The 19,283-nt window shown below is 40.3% G+C and overlaps 2 protein-coding genes and 2 non-coding genes across 4 annotated transcripts; 2 read left to right on the top strand and 2 right to left on the bottom strand.

Moving 5' to 3' along the window:
* LOC133917227 (small nucleolar RNA R16) lies at nucleotides 1-87 on the bottom strand. The gene has a single exon (XR_009909631.1). It is a non-coding gene; the product is annotated as a small nucleolar RNA R16 (small nucleolar RNA).
* Nucleotides 88-136: 49 nt separating this feature from the next.
* LOC133917229 (small nucleolar RNA R16) lies at nucleotides 137-230 on the bottom strand. The gene has a single exon (XR_009909633.1). It is a non-coding gene; the product is annotated as a small nucleolar RNA R16 (small nucleolar RNA).
* Nucleotides 231-1,562: 1,332 nt separating this feature from the next.
* Nucleotides 1,563-9,259, top strand: LOC133916678 (J domain-containing protein required for chloroplast accumulation response 1-like). Its single transcript, XM_062360462.1, is given in 9 exon segments — nucleotides 1,563-2,368; nucleotides 2,730-3,352; nucleotides 3,601-3,923; nucleotides 4,079-4,184; nucleotides 4,552-4,637; nucleotides 5,616-5,675; nucleotides 5,769-5,846; nucleotides 8,370-8,546; nucleotides 9,007-9,259. Coding segments are annotated over 9 exon segments (1,827 nt in total). The 5' UTR covers nucleotides 1,563-2,033; the 3' UTR covers nucleotides 9,046-9,259.
* A 3,339-nt stretch (nucleotides 9,260-12,598) lies between these two features.
* On the top strand, nucleotides 12,599-16,607 carry LOC133916679 (serine--tRNA ligase-like). The gene is made up of 10 exons (XM_062360464.1): nucleotides 12,599-12,854; nucleotides 12,944-13,014; nucleotides 13,114-13,281; nucleotides 13,579-13,684; nucleotides 14,504-14,697; nucleotides 15,221-15,324; nucleotides 15,408-15,591; nucleotides 15,680-15,859; nucleotides 15,980-16,201; nucleotides 16,286-16,607. The coding sequence occupies exons 1-10, from the start codon at nucleotides 12,722-12,724 to the stop codon at nucleotides 16,298-16,300; spliced, it is 1,377 nt and encodes a 458-aa protein (XP_062216448.1). The 5' UTR covers nucleotides 12,599-12,721; the 3' UTR covers nucleotides 16,301-16,607.
* The last annotated feature ends 2,676 nt before the right edge of the window (nucleotides 16,608-19,283 follow it).

Below are 19,283 nucleotides of genomic sequence, written 5' to 3' on the forward strand. Positions count from 1 at the left end.
GGTGGCATCAGATAATAAGCGGAGTTTTTAGTCCACATATGTGATTCAGTGTTTAGCATAAGAATACTTTCTGCATCACTTGCCACCTTCAGCTCCATTCATATGAAGAAAACATAGATTTTGCGCGCGATTAGCACAAGGCATCAGATAATAAGCGGAGATTATCAGTCCACACATGGCAGTAATTCCATTGAGTGTGTAGGATAAAGATTTGTACATCACTTGCCGCGACAAAAAAAAAAGGATGATTCGTCAAATTTTAAAACCAAGAAACGAGCAAAGCTAAATCAGATAGATTTGTACGAAGAAATTTCGATTAAGTCATTTGACTCCAGAGCATTCTCCCCTCAGATTTCGGGTCCAATCGAAGACCGAACACCATCCAAGAAGGTAAGCAAGGCGCAAAGATAACATGTAAACCAAATTGTTCAGAGCTCAGATTGATGCGTAAACCAATCATAGACAACGATCTCAGATGTCCAGACATAGAAATAGTTAAGCATCTTCATCACAGCACCGACTCTTTGATAAACACAAATAGGTGAAAAAAGAAAGAATATAAACAGGGGGATGGAACGAGGTCATTTTGCTGCTTTCTCTCGGATGCCAACCCGAAGGATGGCATGGACCTGCAGACGAATCAACACGGCATCAGATTCAGACCGCCCGTCTGCTTAACTCTCTTCACAGAGAAAGATCGAACAGCGAAACATTAAGTTAAACAACAAAAGAGTGAGGGAAAGATCGGGGGAAAACGAGAGAGAAAGATTCCACAGCAATCACACTGAGGAAAAACAGAGGGCGCCGCGGAGAGGAGGCGGCGGCCGTGACTGCTGCTGGAGGGGGTGCCCGTATATAGAGGGAAAAGTAGGGTTTTACTCGATGGGCCGTTACCCTAACTGGCCTTCTTAGTGGATTCGGCCCAACTAGTCATGCGTTGCAGGAATTATAAAACTGGGCTCCCATTGTTGGAGCCTACTTGCAAATGGGCCTTGTACGGCATAACAAAATAAAAAGTGACACCTGCGCGGCGAACTTTTTTATCTATATATTTTTTAAATAAAAAAAACACAAATATATATATTTGAAAAATTGCAGATGAGAGAATACTCTATACCCATATAAAATTTTCAAGTTTTTTTCATAATTATTTCTATAGTGTTTTGAATTTTGAAGCATTGAAACATAATATTTTTATTTTAAAATGGAATATAGATGCATAGATTTGTAATGTTTCTAAATAGACGTATGTATTTGTAATTTTTATTTAAAATCAATAAAAATAAAAAATCCCTGCACCACTGTACAGCTAGATCATGGGGGCCCAACACCCGCCGTAGCTCTGTGGATTTGTCATGCAGCGCAACCGATGGAGCCACACCAAGCTGCCGTGGAGGAACGCGCGAAGGAGATCGGCGCCAGCGCTAGCGCCACCAACTCCAAGTCCCTGTCGTGGGCTCATGGCGGGCCCTGTAGCGGCGGCGACGGCGACGGCGGTGGAGTTGGATAACGGGAAGGGGAGGAGATGGAGCAGGACAGCGGCGTCGGCTGCACATGGGGGACGGGACGAGGACAGGGGAGGAGTGGGAGCGGGTGGTGCTGATGCGAACTGCCGTGGAGTGGCCTCAGGTTTCGGATGGCACATGCGGATGCCATATAGGATCTAGCCCCGCGGAACGGTTTCGACCTCCAAACTCGTCCCGTCGGGGTGAAATCCGCGGGGACCCAACCTGCCCACTGCCATCCGCGGCGCCACTCGCAGCCGCAGGCGGGGAGCCGGGGATCGTAATCAAAGCAGATGCGGTCACGTGTAAGCGATTGGCGCAACGGACAAGCAAATCCGGGCCGTCAATGGGGTCGGCCGAGCGAGCAGACGCCGCGGCGAAAACGCCAGCCATGCGAAATCCCCAGCGCCGCTCCCCGCCACAAACCCGCGCCCACGCTGTCGCCTCGGCCTCCCTCCAGTGTCACAGCGACCACCGCCTGCTCGACCACTCACCGCCGCCGCGAACACGCGTCCAAGGCGGGCCAGCATGCCGGCGCCGCGGAGGTCGCACCTCGACTTCGCCGACGTCTTCGGCGGCCCGCCCCGCCGCTCGTCGGGGAACGAGCACCGTTCGCGGCGCGGCTCGCTGGACAGCTCGTCGTTCGGCTCCGCGCCTAGAACGCGGAGCGGGGGAGCGGAGACGCCCGTGTTCGGGGACAGAGGGAGCTCCGACCGGAGGAGGCAGCTCGGGGAGGAGTTCTACAAGGACATATTCCCCGGGAGCGAGGCGGCATCGCCCAGGCGGGGTGGCGGCGCCGAGGATTGGGGGGACGTGTTCGGCGGACCGGCGTCGCCTGGCTCCACAACCCGCCCGCGATCGAGGTACTATTTAGCTTAGAACGAAGCGAATTTTTCAGCTAACTGAAATGAACAATCGTGCTAGCATATCAGAAAATGTGGGTGCTGTGATTATGAAATGCTTGCTTACGTTTGCATATCTCTGTCCCAAATCAAATCACTAATGACTGGATGGTTCTCTACTAACCGGAGATTATTTGCTTGGCAATCCATAAAATTTGCACCCAATCCATAAAATTTGCTTGATGTTCTTTTTTTCTTCTGCAAACCACATCTTTAGTTCCACTTTGGAATGTACAGAATGACATGCCAAATTCTAACATTTCGAATTTGAATACTGTTATGTGCACATTGGTCTGACTCTATCTATACCTGCTTCTTGCAGCTTCTCCATGAAGCTCAACAGAGGCACGGACAGTTCGATGCCTACTTCTCCCTCCCGGCAAACATCCAACAAAAATGATGATGTAACATCATATGCTTACAGCGTTCCAACTTCACCGAATTCACAAATGAACAACTATCTAGCCCAAGGGTCACCCCAACAAGATTCCAGGAAGAATCCCTTTTCATAGCATCGCTATCCATTCCTATCTAGGTTTCGTTCTCAAAGTGGAGAAAAGAAAAGCACCTCTAATTATGTCAGCTCTATGGACAGTGAATGTGAAGGAACTCCTGTTAGTTTGGAAAGTATCATGGCCAATAACAAGTTCCATTTTTCATTCTACAAGTGGGCCGGCAAAGGAGTCATATTAGTATTGCCAGCTATCACGCAAGAAAAGGCTGGAGATATTATTGGACTGAAAAGCTTTCCTCAAGTGGTGGTGCAAGGCATTGACCTAATTGACGAGGAAGACGGCATGCCGACTGCCACTGGAGCATCAAAGAGTCAGACAGACTATGAGGATTCCAAATCTGGAAAACATAGTACAAACTCAACAACCAAGGAAGGAGTTGTTCCTTTATTCTTTGATGACTATATGCAAGGTGATAATGCCGAAGAAGCAGGTGTTCTTTTATTCAGAATGCTGCACACATTTCATTAGTGACGTATTTTCAGCAGCTAAAAACACTGAACCTATCTGCTCTATGCATATTTTGTCCATTTGCATGGTTAGAAAGAGTAAAGTAACTAGATTTCCATTACTAAGCTAGAGTACTAAGTGCATTAAGCTTATCTAACTCCGGTGGTAGCAAAGGGCATACCCTTTTCCAAAGAAAATAGATGGATTCCATCTGATTTGATTTCTCTGCAGGAATGAAACATAGCACTGATTATACAAAGAATGATGCTTCATTAGCTAGCCCAAGCACTAAAAGTTCTCGATCACCTTCAGGAGAGAAAAGTCGTGGTAGCAGGGTAAAGGGGAAAGTGAAGGATTTCATGAAACTATTTAGCCCTGAGGGTTCACCAAAGTGCAAAGGAACACCAGAAATGCAGGACCAGACATCCACTGAGAAAAATGGAAGCAAACGTGAACTGCAAGATAAGTTTAGCATATTCAGTTCGGTGGCCAATGAGGATGTGAAAACAGCCCAAATGAACAATCAGAATGCATTTATCACAGCACCTTATCCAGTATGTCAAATCTGGATTATTTCTTACCTGGATAATTCTCTGAATATTAATTTATGAATTATATGCCTTTGAATGCTTGAGTACTACCTTCAACGAAATAGAGTGTTTAGCATTAGACAGATATACACGTTAGATTAATCTCTGGATTGTTTCAGATGAGTGAAGTTAAAGAGAGGATGGACAAACCAGTCCTGATAGCGAATAGTAAAATGGAAACAAAAAGGGATACAACTTCAGGAAGAAATGAAGCTGTTTCTAATGGTAAGTCCTGACAGGGAGGGAGGGAAGGAGGGAAGAAACAAAAATATTCATCTCGCTTTCTAGAAGAAACATTAAAATCACGTAATCATTATATTGATTATTCCTTCTGCAAAAGAAAGATCACAGCTATCTTTTATTAATGTTATGACGTTTACTGTAAACATTTGGAGACCTTGCTGCATAGGCTATTAGCTACAGTTGAGATTTGTGCAGAACCATGGTTTTGCAGATGGGACATAAGTAATCCAGAAATTAATTTCCAAGCACATGTTTTCGATGATTTTTCTATTTATTATTACAAAACTTGTGCTCTTGTTCCTGAGAACAAATCACAAATACAATATATCTTCTTTTTTCTGTTTGTCAGAGTCAACCCGTGGTGATACAAAAGGCAAAGTGGACAACACAATAGATCATGGGGAAAGACATGTTGAAGATCTTGATGGATGTGTGGTACATGCAAACTGCAAATTCTTTATATTATTGAGATTGAGTATTCTATTAGATAGCAGCAATTGGCAGATACAACTGTTAATATTGGTCTATCCATCAACCATTATTCGTACAACTTCTTTTCCGACCACAAACTGTTCCCATCAAATGTCCTACAGGGTCTTGAAAGTTGAAATTCAGCATTGGATTGGGTACTGCTAGGCGACTGACTGACTCATACGTGTTTCCAGCCAATTTCTGAGCAACATTTTGCTGAATGGGGCAGTGTGTTAGGGCTTTAGGGGCAAGCCCACGAGGTCACGAGTCATGACATGACTCCTGACAGCTAGGAACTGGCCTAATTTAATTGCTAAATAACCAATTATTTTAGTCCTCCATTATTTAGCTCAAAATGGCAAAATCATAACCATAGCCCCGCCTGGATGGTTTGACAAATTCTGATGCTGATCTTAAGTGAGTAAAACTGGTGTTTTTATATCCACTATAGTGGCATTTGGCATTTAGTTGCTGCACATCCGATACACAGTGCATTTTTGAGATTTAGCTGTTGCACCTCTGATACTGGCAAACTCTTTGTTTTGGAGAAAACACAGCTCCGGCACCTTGGTATCCACAAATGTGCCTCCGAGAGTCCAAATGTGCACTCTATAAGTGTCATTTACTATTGTATGAGGCAAATTGACTGAAGTGCAATGTGGCAAAGAATGACAAATACAAACCTACAGTCATACATGCAGTAATAAATCAGCATGGATATATGTATTTGATTTTAAAACCTAAGCTAACTTAGTGTTAGTTCATAGCTTAGAAGATAACCACATATAATATCCTTCAAACTTTGTAAACTGGAGACTAAAAGATGTAAGTGTGAAGGTTGCTCTTTGTCAGATGCATATTTTAACCTGTTTCCCTGTTATATGGAGAAGTTTCTTCTTGTTATGGTTTCTTTGCCTCACAAACGTATATTTCACCAACCAGGTTGAGCATTTATCTGAAGATCCCGTTCTTCATAATGATCAGGAAAAAGAGCAAATAAAGGTACTACATGGAGGACGAATTGGTGACCGCTACGTGTTTCTTGTTTCACATTTACATTCTATTTATCCAATTTTATTCCTTCCTTGAATGTAGATAGCTGAATCCAAAATTCGTGAATGGTCAAGGGGAAAAGAAGGAAATATTAGGTCATTGCTTTCTACACTACAATATGTAAGTGCCAGAGTATCAATCATATGTAATGTCATAGTGTATACTATTGCTAACTCTCAATTGTCAATAGGATATAACAGTGTTGAATATGATATGATAATGTTTTTATCCCATCTTTTGTCGTGACCAAATTTTGTTTATGTTCTTCCCTTCCTTCTTTAATGGTGAATAAGATCCGTCCATTTTTTATATATATGGAAGAAAAAATGTTGTCAGAATTTTTATTCTTGAATGTCTCCTTATGTAAGATGTTAAATATGTTAGGAATAGCAATGGAGACCCGGGGCCCATATATATACGCATTTACAGGTGGCAATATGCAAGAAACCTCTTATAGACTAGGGATATTACAAATATATATATATATATATATGTGTGTGTGTGTGTATATATATATGTGTGTGTGTGTGTGTGTGTGTGTATATATATGTATATATATATATATAAACCCCATCTCAAATTCATAAGGGATCAACCACGCTGAGTTTGGAGAGATAGAACTTGTGCTGAACTGTACTATGTGCCTTCGTGAAGAAATCAACCAACTGAAGCTCTGTAGGAACATACTGAAGAGCACTAATTTTATTATGTACATGTGTTCGTTTGTAAGAAGCATCAACACCAATATGCTTGGTGAGCTCATGCTTCACTGGATCCCGAGCAATACTGATGACACATGCACTGTCTGAGTAAAGGGAAGTAGGTGTAGGAGGAGAAACACTAAAATCCTCAAGTAACCACCATAACCAACTGAGCTCCGATGTCAATAATGTCATGGCTCGCAACTTGGCCTCTGAACTAGATAGAATGAGAAATCACAGCATGATTGTTAGTCTTTCAAGGAATGAGAGAGCCAAAAAAACACAGTAGGCAAAAATAGACTGGCGATTAGAAGGATCATTAGCCCAAGTAGCACTTGAGAAACAAACCAAAAATGGGTAGCACAACCTCTTGTCCATAAATAAGTTCATACGTTGTTATTTTAGTGGCACCATATCTAAATATACGATATGCCCATAAAGTCTCCGATAGAACCTTATGCCACCTTCTAGGATACTCATCTATCTTCTTCTTGACAAGCTTAATCAAAATCTTATTACTAAACTTGGCCTGACTATTAACATGATCATAACATAGAGATGAATTAAGAAGCTTAATTTTTAATTACTTAGCAAATTCATGTACCTGATGTGACATTAATGAAGTATCTTGATCCGTAGTTAAGGTTTACGGAATGATGAAGCTATGAACAATATGCTCTAATATAAAGTCAATCACCTCTTTATGGGTCATGTTCTTGATAGGAACATTTTCAGTCTATTTGGTAAAAATAATCAGTAGTCATCAAAATAAAACGATGACCTTTAGACGATAGATGATGTATTTAACCAATGGAATCCAAGCTCCATTCTTGTAACGCTATAGTTTGATAATAGGATGCATCATAGCAGCAGGAACTAACTAAATGTCACTTAACTTTTGACATGCTTCACACCCTTTATAATACCTGAAGCAATCATTAAGCAGAGTAGGCCAATAGAAACCAATTCTTTTCAATAACCACTTTATCTTGCATGCTGATTGATGTGTGACATATATAGCAATTTTTGTTTGATCCAAATTCAAGCACTTGAGAAACAAACCATCCATATTTCGGTGATATAGATCATTCAACAATGTATATTTGATGGCTTATCGCTGAATTTTTCTATCAATATTTTTGCTTGTATCCTTCAAAGATCACCGAGCACCGAAGACCTGAAACGTTGCTCGACGACATCTTGAAAAGTTACGAATGACGACGAGAGCGCAAAGGTGAGTGACAGTCAATGACAAAAGTGCAAAGATAGCGGCGAGCAATAGCGAGAGCGCGAGAAGCGACGGTTGACCACGAGAGCGCAAAGAAAGAATTGAGCTGTTGCAAATTTTTCTCTTTTTTGCTTTTTTTTAGATCTGTCCTGTTAGAACAGAGCCTCGCGTACCGAACGGCTCACGTAACAGAGATGGGTGAACAACTGCTCGGCTTGTGGTGAGACGAAGCAACCCGGCTGGCGGCGAGGTAGTGCGCTGGTGCGTCGGAGCGCAGCAGCGCCAGACCGGGAGGAGCACAACGGGCACAAGAGGCGGTGGACCTCGATTTCGCACGACGGATGGGGCGAGTAGATTCAAATCGAGCAGATCCGACACAGGTAGAGCTCACCGTAGGGGCGTGGGGAGGTGGGGAGAGCCGACAGGGGAGGCGATGTGGAGAAGTGGGGGAGCTGACGGGGGAGACGGCGTGGAGAGGTGGGGGAGACGACGTGAAAGAGACGGATGCTAGATCTAGACGAGTTGCGCGTCTAAGAAAAAACTTAAATCTAATACATGTTAGGAATACCAACTTGTATTCACTAGAGGCTCTAAACCAATATATATATATATATATATATATATATATATATATATATATATATATATATATATATGCTATAAATAATGTCTCCCACTACTTTATTTTTTAAAGAAAAACTTGTGCTTCTTTAGGTCCTATGGCCTCAGAGTGGATGGAAACCGATTCCTCTTGTTGATATCATCGAAGGAGCAGCAGTCAAGAAAGCTTACCAGAAAGCACTATTATGCCTTCATCCAGATAAGTTGCAGCAACGAGGAGCTGCCATGCATCAGAAGTATATAGCAGAGAAGGTTTTTGACATTCTACAGGTACACTGGATTTATCACAAGTACATTTCTGATTTACTTAGGAGTTGAATGGTGGACAAAGCTCATTTGAGATGCACAGCATTTGACAATGGAACTATGGAGGCACGCTACCTCCAGGCTCCATCTGATACCATTTAGTAACATTTTTGCTGAACTTCTGTGTCCGGGTTGTTTTCCTTATTGAGCAATATGTCGGTGGTCCTGAAAACCATATCAAATGCATTGTACATATACTATTTTTGATAGTTGCTAACCATCCAATTTTAAGTAGTAACATACTTATCTGGACGTTTTTCAGGTGTTATTATTTCCCGTGTTGCAATATTCCATTAGTCTAGTTGATTTTGTTGCACTAGCAATAGTCCAGTAGTCTATTTGTGCATTTCTAGTTGATGTTCTACAACGTTGATATCTTACGTTTCGACAAAAAACACTTACATAGTTTCTCTTATATCTGCAGGAATCATGGAAGGAATTCAATTCAGTCACTTTTGGATAACATTAGTAGCTTAATTTATCATTGCATTGGCCCTATGCTCTATCATACCGATACGGTGCTTCCCACTCCCAGTGTCCGATAGGCTTGGTTCCATGATTTTTTTTTACAGGTATATTGCCGGCCTAACCAGCAACACAACTAATCACACATTCGTCGTTTCGAACTTTCGATGCATCGGAACAAAACTTTAAAGCCTGGCAATCACATCACAATATGTACATAATTGTCACTTACTATTTTGATTCAATGTATAAAAAATACAAGGAGAATAAGAGAAACTCAACATCAACTTTTTTCAGTACATCAAAGAAAAAAATATACACCTTCACCTCGACTAGCAAATCTCAAGGGATCCTGTAATCGGTAATCCCATTTCACAAATTCAAGCTTCTGCATTCAGATCTCCATTTTGCAATGGCGCAAGGTCCATGAAAAGCCTGCACTAAGCACATCGGTTATTGATTGGAGCTGATATTGAAATTCAGCAGAAAAAAATATAAATACCCCCAATGTTAACCAGGAGGGCTTTGTCAAAATGACACACCAGAATAATCCGCGAATGGATTGAACATATTATCTTATATTTAGCCCAATTTGGTTAGTTTACAGTATGTACCAAATCAAGGCATGCCTAGCCGGACAAGGCCGCTTCAATATGAGAATGTTAATCACTTAAAATCATCTTAGATCACTATTAATCTTAAAATAGACATCTTAATTGTGAAAGCGTGAGTACATACCAACGTTCGGAGATATCATTATATGAAGGTATAGGGTGTGATCGTGTCGATGTAGTCATGGATGAGATTGATGTAGACTGTTGATGGAGCTCGCGTGTAGTCGATGTAGTGGTGGCCAGCTCGGTGAAGATGAAGGTGATGCGAAGGAGCTCGATGTAGTTGCAGTGGTGCTATGGTGTGGACGGTAGCGCTGTAGCGCCTAGACGAACGATCTAGAGTTTAGACGTGTAAGGGTGTGCGTTAGCTACGTAATATCGATAACTTATGAGTCTTGGCATAGCCCTTTTATATTATGACGTTGTGTGAACTCGCAACTAATGGATTAGTTGGCCCCTAATCAGGACGCATGAGAGGAAATAAACTCTTCATTTTTCTCAATCACATTAGGAAACACGTAAAAACATAAGACCAAGATCAATTCCAACAGAGAATCCCGGATGTGGTTACTTCCTACCTATCACGGATCAAAATTAAGATTTGCTCATGTGTGTTTCACCAATAACGAATTTTCTTTTAATAGTAGACAATGTTTCCGTTGATAACAATACGTTTGTAGTAACTTCGTCAATCTTTAAGCTCCGCATCTTCGATCTTCAATAGACGTTATATGAGTGTCTGCGTGTGTCTACAAGTTATATTGGTACTAAGGGCATATTTGTTTCAATTGAAGATTATGAAAAATAACTTATAAATTATAGATTATAAAAGATTGATTGTGAAATTTATAGAAGTTGATGGAATCTGAATTGTTATATTATTACCATCTAAATTGTGATAACGACATATTTGTTTCGATCATAATTCAGAATATGTATACCAATACAAACATAGTCTTAAAAAAAGGGGCTGCTAGCGCTTGGACTCCGATCCAGGCGCAATGTCAGACGATTACTTAAAATATTGTCAAAGAACTTCTGCAACATCTAAAAAATGCTTCTGCAACATCTAAAATCAACTTTGCAACATCGAAAAACATACACAAAAAAGTAATTAGCGAAACAAAAAAATTATCCATTTGAGTTAATTTTATCAGATAATGTGTGAAACATTATCGAAGAACTTATGCAACAAATTTCCATAACGTTTGAAACATTAAATTTGAACGTCTGAAATATTGAAGATGCGAAAAATATAGAAATTAATTTGAATAGATATTTTTTTTTGTCCAGATCTGTACACAAGAGATTCTAAGATGCGACATTTGAAAATAACTATGCAACAAATTTTTATAACATTTGAAACATTAAATTTGAATGTCTGGAATATTGAAGATACGAAAATATAAGAATTCACTCGAATGGATAATTTTTAGTCGGATCTGCACACAAAAAATTCCGAAATACAACATACGAAAATAACTATAGCAACAAATTTTCATAGCATCTAAAATATTGGAGATACGATAACCTAAAAATTAATTCAAATAGATTATATTTTTAGGTTCAAGTATATAGACCGACTTAACAAAATGTCCTATCACTTCGGACGTAGATATACAAGCATTTCCGTAAAAAAAAAAAACCCGCTTCAATCCGCCAAAGACTTTGCGTCCTTGGAATCCGGCACACTAGCCCAAACGCTAGCACAACCTAGCGCAAGGGGCATGTAAAATGGAGCTATTTTATTTTTATATTTTTTCGATTAAAAATTTAAATAAATAGATTTCTCGTGAAAAAAATTACAAAACCAGACGCCTACCGCTCTCTCAAAAGTGGTAAGAGCCTATCCGCTCTCTGAGAGGACGGTAAACAGTCCACGTACTCTTGCCATCCTGTTATGGGCAGGGTAGCTTACAGCTCTGGAAGCGGTAAGCAACATTACTTTAAAGTTTAATTTTCCTCCTCTTCCCTGTTTAAAATAGTGATGTTTTGTTGCCTAAAAATTCTAAAAATTTTTATACGTGTTACGTAATCCATGTGCAACCCATTTTAATTGAATTCACCTAAAAATACTGTATAGAATTTAAACTAAAATTCTCTAAAAAAGGCTACTTTTATAACTTTTAGTAATTGTTAGGGTCTCAAATAAATTTCTAAAAATCTGGTAAAATTCACTAATATTCTTCTTATGTGATGTGATAATTTTTAAAATTATTTTTAGCACTATTTTTATATGTTGATTTCAAATTAAGTTAAAAGAAGAATATCACATGAAATTATAAAAATACATATAAATGGTGCATTACAAATGAATCCACTTTTTTATCATATAATCTAGGGCTGAAAATAATTTTATAAATTATCACATCACATAAGAAGAATATTAGTGAATTTTACCAGATTTTTAGAAATTTATTTGATACACTAACAATTGCTACAAATTATAAAAATAGCCTTTTTAAAGAATTTTAGTTTAAATTCTGCACAGTATTTTGGTGAATTCAATTAAAATGGGTTGTACATGGATTATGCAACACGTAAAAAAAAATTTAAAATTTTTAGAGCAACAGAACATCACTATTTTGAATAGAGAATATAGGAGAAAAATTAAACTTCAAAGTACTGTTTACCGTGCTCATTGACTGTACCTTACCGCCCCTCAGAGGGTTGTAAGTTTACCTGCCCCTGAGAGGGCGGTAAGAGTCTGTGAAACTGCTTACCACCCTTTCAAGAGGTGGTTAGTTTCTTACCGTCCTCCGAGAGAATGGTAGACGTCTAGTTTTATAATTTTTCCCATGAGGAATCTATTTATTTAAATTTTTAATTAAAAAATATAAAATAAAAAAAACCATGGACATTGGGCAAGGGCATACTTAAGATTAGAATGCTAATTTTAGGGGGTTTTGTAGAAGATGTGCCAAGGACCTGCCCCGCCCTAAGGCTCGGTAACACTAGAGTTGTTCTCGTCCTAAATCTTGCGCGGTTGCGCCGCCGCTCGTTCTACCGCTCGACTTCCCCACTCGTCAAGTCCGCCGCCGCCCGCCGTCGCACGCGACGATGCTCGACATCAACCTCTTCCGCACCGACAAGGGCGGCAATCCGGAGCTCATCCGCGAGTCGCAGCGCAGCCGCTTCGCCCCCGTCGAGCTCGTCGACGAGGTCATCGCCCTCGACAGGGCATGGCGCGACAGTAAGAGTCTCCTCACCTCGTTACCCTAATCCCTTGAAATCCTTCCAGATCCCCGGCTCTCTGACCCCCTGGGAGTCTCGTCGTTGCAGGGCAGTTCGAGCTGGACAAGATCCGGCAAGAGCTCAACGCCACCAGCAAGAAGATCGGCAAGCTTAAGGCTGTACGTTCGTTCCGTCTCGATTTGCGTTGCTTTCGTTATCATTTTTTTTGGGGCGGGGGGGGGGGGGGCGTCGTGTGATGACCGTGTGTCTCTGTGCAGAGCAAGCAAGAAGATGAGGCAAAGAAACTGATGGAGACCACGGATGAGATCAAGAAGAGGTTAGCTGCCAAGGAAGTTGAGGTGCAGGAGGCCAAGAGCACCCTCGATGCCAAGCTCGTGACTATCGGCAACATCGTGCATGAGTCCGTCCCCGTTAGCGACGACGAGGTGCGCTACGAATTGAGGCAATCTCATTTTTGCCGAAGAATTTTTTTTTTTCAGCAATTGTTACACTGTAATGGGGAAGTCACAGAACTACTATCTCCACTCCAACCGTTATTCTCGCTCCCACCTCTTTATTGCGTTTAGGGCGCTATATCAATTCAAAAAACAACATTGCATTACTTTGATAAGCCAAGATTGCTCGTGAGCCTGCTTATTCTGATCCAATTCTAAAAATTGGAAGTCCCTCTAGCTGTTATAAAGTTCAGCTAAACTGATTTAGTAGTTATTTCCTTTCCGCAGGCAAACAATTCTATTGTACGTACATGGGGAGAGAGGAGAGTGGGAGAAAACTTGAAGAATCATGTGGATCTTTGCAGGATGCTCGACATTGTAGCTTCGGAGAAGGGTACATGCTCACGATTTTTCTATATTTCTCGAGTGCTCTCTCACGGCTAATATTGCTTGATTAAGACTGTTTCAAAGTTCAGACGATCACAAATATTTCTTTTCCTGCTGATTATTTTTGGAATAACTTGATTATCTTGTTCCTTGCTGCAATTCTTGTATGGCTGCATGTGATTTTGTGCTGCCTCCCGTAATGCAACAACCCTCTTAAGAACTTGGAGAATGTATAATGCTATGCATAATATAAATTTTATATTCAACTTATTTCTAATGATCAGCTCCGCTTTAACCAATTTCTATGTGCTTATGCTCTTTATTTGCTTCATAGCCATGATTAAGAACATTTTTGGAGCATATGGCTTTTTCAGATAAGGAAATGAAGTTGATAGTTGTCCTTGTAGTTGACATTTGGTCCTTGTATTCCTCCGCGTACTGTGTCTTGAACTTTGAACCATCCAAGTATCGAACTAAGTAGCAGAAAAGGAACCACCTTTTTTCTGTTTCGTTCTAAGAGCCTGTATCGACAAGGGGAATTTTGATCCAAAGCCTTAGGATTCCTTGACAAAAAATAACAACCCCTAAGTCTTAGGTTCCAAAGCCTCATCCAAACACCCCCTAAGTCGCAGACGTTATCTAAATAAGTACTCATATAATATCTCTCCACAGTCAAAAATAACAAGTTCGTCTTTTCAATGTGATATGACAGGCTATTGGGATCTATTAAATATGCACTTATGCATAAACCTATGATTTCTATTGTGTTTTGTTTCTCTTATTTTTTAGGCTGCCTCATAATATGTTGTGTATTCGATTTCTTCAGGTGCTGACGTGGCTGGTGGAAGGGGTTACTATTTGAAGAAAGAAGGTGTCCTCCTGAACCTGGCATTGATAAATTTCGGACTAGCTTTCCTGAGGAAACGAGGCTTTGAGCCAATGCAAACTCCCTTTTTCATGAGAAAGGAAACTATGGGAAAATGTGCCCAGTTGGCCCAGTTTGATGAGGAGCTTTACAAAGTAAGGCTGATGAAATATGCTCTACCTGCAAATCATGTGGTTACGGAGCAACTGTACCTACATTTGTTTGACTTTACATTGGTTAAATTATGCTTTTGTAGTTTTCTTTTTGGGAAAGTAACACATTATTTTGCTCTATCAATTTACCATCATGTGTTCACAACTTAGCAATAAGTTCACCTGGTTTATATGTTAGTTTTAGTTCTATACAAAAGAAATTGAATGATACATTTTGTCTTCTGGTAAATATCCTTCCAATTCTAAAGCTAATCCATGCTATTAAGAAAAATCTAATTTTTGCATTCCTGAGGGGTTTCGATATTTGCAACATCACTACTTATTTTGCATTTTCATCTCATCTATTGCATTTAGGTATCCCCATGGGTTTTCCAATTTTTTTAATTACTGTGGGTATGATGGTTACTCATAATTGTTTGATTAATTGGATGAATGTTTCAGTTGTGTTCTTTGATAAAAGAATATATTTTATTACAAGTTCCTGACCATCAGTTGTATTTGCCAGTTAACAGGTGATGGAGAAGAGAAGTATCTTATAGCGACATCGGAACAACCGTTGTGTGCTTATCATCTAGGTGACAGAATTTATCCAGCTGAACTGCCAATCAGGTGGGTAATTTCTAACTTCAGTTATTCTGTCTTTAGTTGACGTGCACTAGTAATTTGTTTGTAAATAAACAATGTACCTATAGATATGCTGGGTACTCCACCTGCTTCCGGAAAGAAGCTGGTTCGCATGGAAGGGACACAGCTGGCATCTTCAGAGTCCACCAGTTTGAAAAGATTGAACAGTTCTGTGTTACAAGCCCAAATGGCAATGATTCCTGGGAGATGCATGAAGAGATGGTTAAAAATTCAGAAGATTTCTATAAGGAGGTAAGCATTAGTGCTTTGTGAACCTTGCCGTCCTGGACTGTTGTCTTTACAGATCTGTATAAATAATTCTTTAATGTCCATCTTGCAGATTGGACTACCATATCAAGTAGTTTCCATTGTCTCTGGTGCTCTTAATGATGCTGCAGCTAAAAAATATGATTTAGAAGCTTGGTTCCCTGCATCAAAAACCTACAGAGAATTAGTGTCATGTTCAAACTGCACAGACTATCAAGCAAGGAGGCTTGGAATTGGCCACGGCCAGAAAAAGGCAAGATTTGGTTTCACTTGGATTCATGTAGATGTTTCATCACTCTGCTTCACCCTCACCCAATGTAGATCAAAATGTTTGACCAGTTAGTATCAATAACGATGTATGTCTGAAACACAGAATGATGAGCAGTCCAAGCAGTTTGTTCATATGCTAAACTCTACGTTGACTGCCACTGAGAGGACCCTTTGCTGTATTCTGGAGAACTACCAGAAGGAGGATGGTGTTGAAGTGCCAAAGGTGCTGCAGCCATACATGGGTGGAATAGAGTTCCTTCCTTTCAAGCAGCCTCTGGATGACAAACAAGCTGCCGACTACAAATCAAATAAGTCCAAATCAAAGGTCTTTCTCTGCCTCTTCTCTTCCCTTTTCCAAAGACAATGTTTTAATCCACAGTCTGATCCTTTTTGAGTCCTCTCCTGACAGGGAAATGCTGCTTGAGCTGGATGAGCGATGAGCAGAAATTCATGCTTTTGGGAACTGATGGATACATCCTTGCATTAATTTATGGGTCTTTCAGGATTTATAGCATGACTATGGTGCTGCAGTTTTGGTGTACCCATTTTTGTGTGTTATTAATCACATTGTCTGATCATGCACACTGATGTTGCATAGGATGTCTTGCGATTCAGGGTACTTGCGTAAAATTGACTAAAAAGGACTTTAGTTCTTTGGTTTTGTGCATTTGCCAAATCTTTAAGGATATGCATTATGCTAATGCATTGCGCATGCTACTGTTATTACTGCAGTTAATTCTTGTGGCGGCTTGTTATGGTCAATCGTGTCTTGATCCTGTGTATAAATAACTCTACTTGTTTTGTTGCGTCGCCACCAAACTGTGTATTATTCTCTGAAACCACCACCACCACTGCCTGAGGTGTTTACCGGCAAGTCTTTGCCGTGCCGTCTGGCAGCCGGTGGTGCCGGCGGCTAGCTGGGCCGATTCAAGCTGGCTGTTGTAATGTGTCGCAGACGGTTTGCTGCGTTGGTGGTTTGGTGTATTGGCTGAGCGATTTCTGAGGGGTCTCGCGTTACTGCCTTGGAGCAGCTCCAGTGTCGCAGTAAATCGAGCCGAGAGAGAGCAGGGCGGCGCGATTTACACACTGCGGGCACCGACGCATGGCAGAAGATTCTTCCGTTCGACGCCCGTGGTTCCAGCTCCCCACCACTGAAATGGTATAGACCGAGCTTCCCGCGAACTGCCTCCGCGCCGCGCATCGTCGTCCGAACTCCGGAGGGGAAGAGAAGAGGAGTTCTGATTTTTTTTTTTTATTATTTCCATTCGGGTCCGCTAACCGAACCAGCACTGGAGCCATCGAACGTAACGCCAGGTCCAAAATGAGTAGGCTTTTAAAAAACCTATAACTATTTTGTCAAAGTTAAAAAACTATAATGTTTAAGCTTATTTTAAAAATACAACTATTTTAGCATATATTACAAAAAATTATAATTTTCTCATAGTAAGCTCATCTGTCATCCTCTAATAATATATGACCTCACGACTAATCATCTTATTTCATGCTATAAATGATGACATGTAGATCTAAGGTGAGAAAATTATTGTTTTTTATAATATATATTAAAATAGTTATAGTTTTTTAAATAAACATAAGAAGTTGTAGATTACTATCATATATATTAAAATAATTATAGGTTTTCGAAATTTCCTCATCCAAAATCGAACATACTACGCTAGGGCCTAGGGATGCTGTTACGGCTGACCTGGGAACGTGTTGCAGTGGTGACTTTGGCAATTGGCATGCACTTGCTTTTGGATTCTAGCCCTTTACATGGCTACATGCAACGCAGCGCAGCGCGGGTGCTGCTTGGCTGAACTACTCCCATCTCCAACCATATTTCTTTCATTTCGTTTTTTTTCTGATTCTCTTCTCCGTTCTTATTTCCTTTATTTCCTCTCATCTTCAACAACTTCCATTCGAGGGGAATCGTAAAGGGAATGGAGAGATAATCCCGTTTAGGAGGAAATGACACTGGGAATCTCGTCGTGACAGAAACCGTGAAGAGAAACCATTGAAACGCTGAAGGAAACGAAAATCTCGTTGTGAAGGGAAATCTCAGCAGGTCAGAGGTTAGTGTCAACTAGCTGCTGAATGCTGTTGCCACGCTATTCAGTTTCAGGCTTTCACTGCTCAATGTGACTGTAGCCCTTGAATTCGTTGAACCGGCGAGCATTCAAACTGACCGCTTCCGCTATCTTGTTAGCTTGTGACAGCATTCAATCCTGAGAATATGATATGCCTGTACGTCACTTACATTTGGACTGCTTTACCTTGCTACTGAAATTAAAGCAGGCGTAACATATATAATCTGTATGCATATGAAACTTATGCTTTCCTGTCAATAAATTCTGCGATTGCACGGTTGATGAAGAATAAATAATCTATAATTATATATTTAATAGAAATACGGTATATCTTTACAACGGACATCCATCATACACGTGTTATTAATCCTGTATGGTAAGTTTTATAACCGTTATATGATAAATAAGACATGCTAATATTCTAATCAATTTGTTGTGTTTCACGCAAAAACTATCCACAGATTAAAAAGGAATTTTCTATATTGTTAGAAGTCATACATAAGAATGTTACATTTAGAAACTCCGAGTATAATACATCTCTTTAATCCAACTATATAAGAAAGGGAGAGGGCATATCCAGGGGATTCTGAGCCAGCCAATTGAATTCCAAGCAAGAGACCGAACAAGCAATACAGATAGTCAAATAGAAAGAGAGACAATCCATTGAAATCCACAACAACATCATATCATGACAAGATTCGTCTGATAAGAGCTTAAAAATTTAGAACATTAAAGAATTCACCGTGTTTCTTAGGTTAGACATTTTTTTTTTGAGATTAATCAAAGTGAAATAGGGTATATAATTATTATCCTAAGAGAAATCTAAACATGTATAAAATCGTATGCTCTCTTCTTCGATACTTACAATTGATGACCAAGTATCCCTACTGTATATTTATATAATCAACTTTATTCATCGTCGATAACAGTAAATAAACAAACAAACATGCTGTTTCTAAGTTCATTCCTGCACGGCATGTTAGGCATCGCTGCAGTGGTGTACTGGATCATCCTCTTGAGCATACAATGCGCACGCTCTCTCTAAAACGAACTTACAGGGCGCGCTCTCTCTAAAAAAAGCTTACAACACACTGTCAGCTTATGCTTTTTAGACATGTTACAGTCTTACAACCTAGGCTTTGTATTATCTTCCTTTTGCGAGGTTCTGTGGATCTATTTGTTTGCATAGCTACGAACGTACTTTGGAAGGTGAGACTGGTCAGGATGCATCACGAATTCAGGAGGTTCCCCAGATGCAAGGGAGAACACGGCAGGAAAATGGATGCATTCCCTTCCTAGATGCCAGGGTAAGCACTGTGT

This window comes from Phragmites australis, chromosome 4, assembly GCF_958298935.1.
Source record: "Phragmites australis chromosome 4, lpPhrAust1.1, whole genome shotgun sequence".
Classification (NCBI taxonomy): domain Eukaryota; kingdom Viridiplantae; phylum Streptophyta; class Magnoliopsida; order Poales; family Poaceae; genus Phragmites; species Phragmites australis.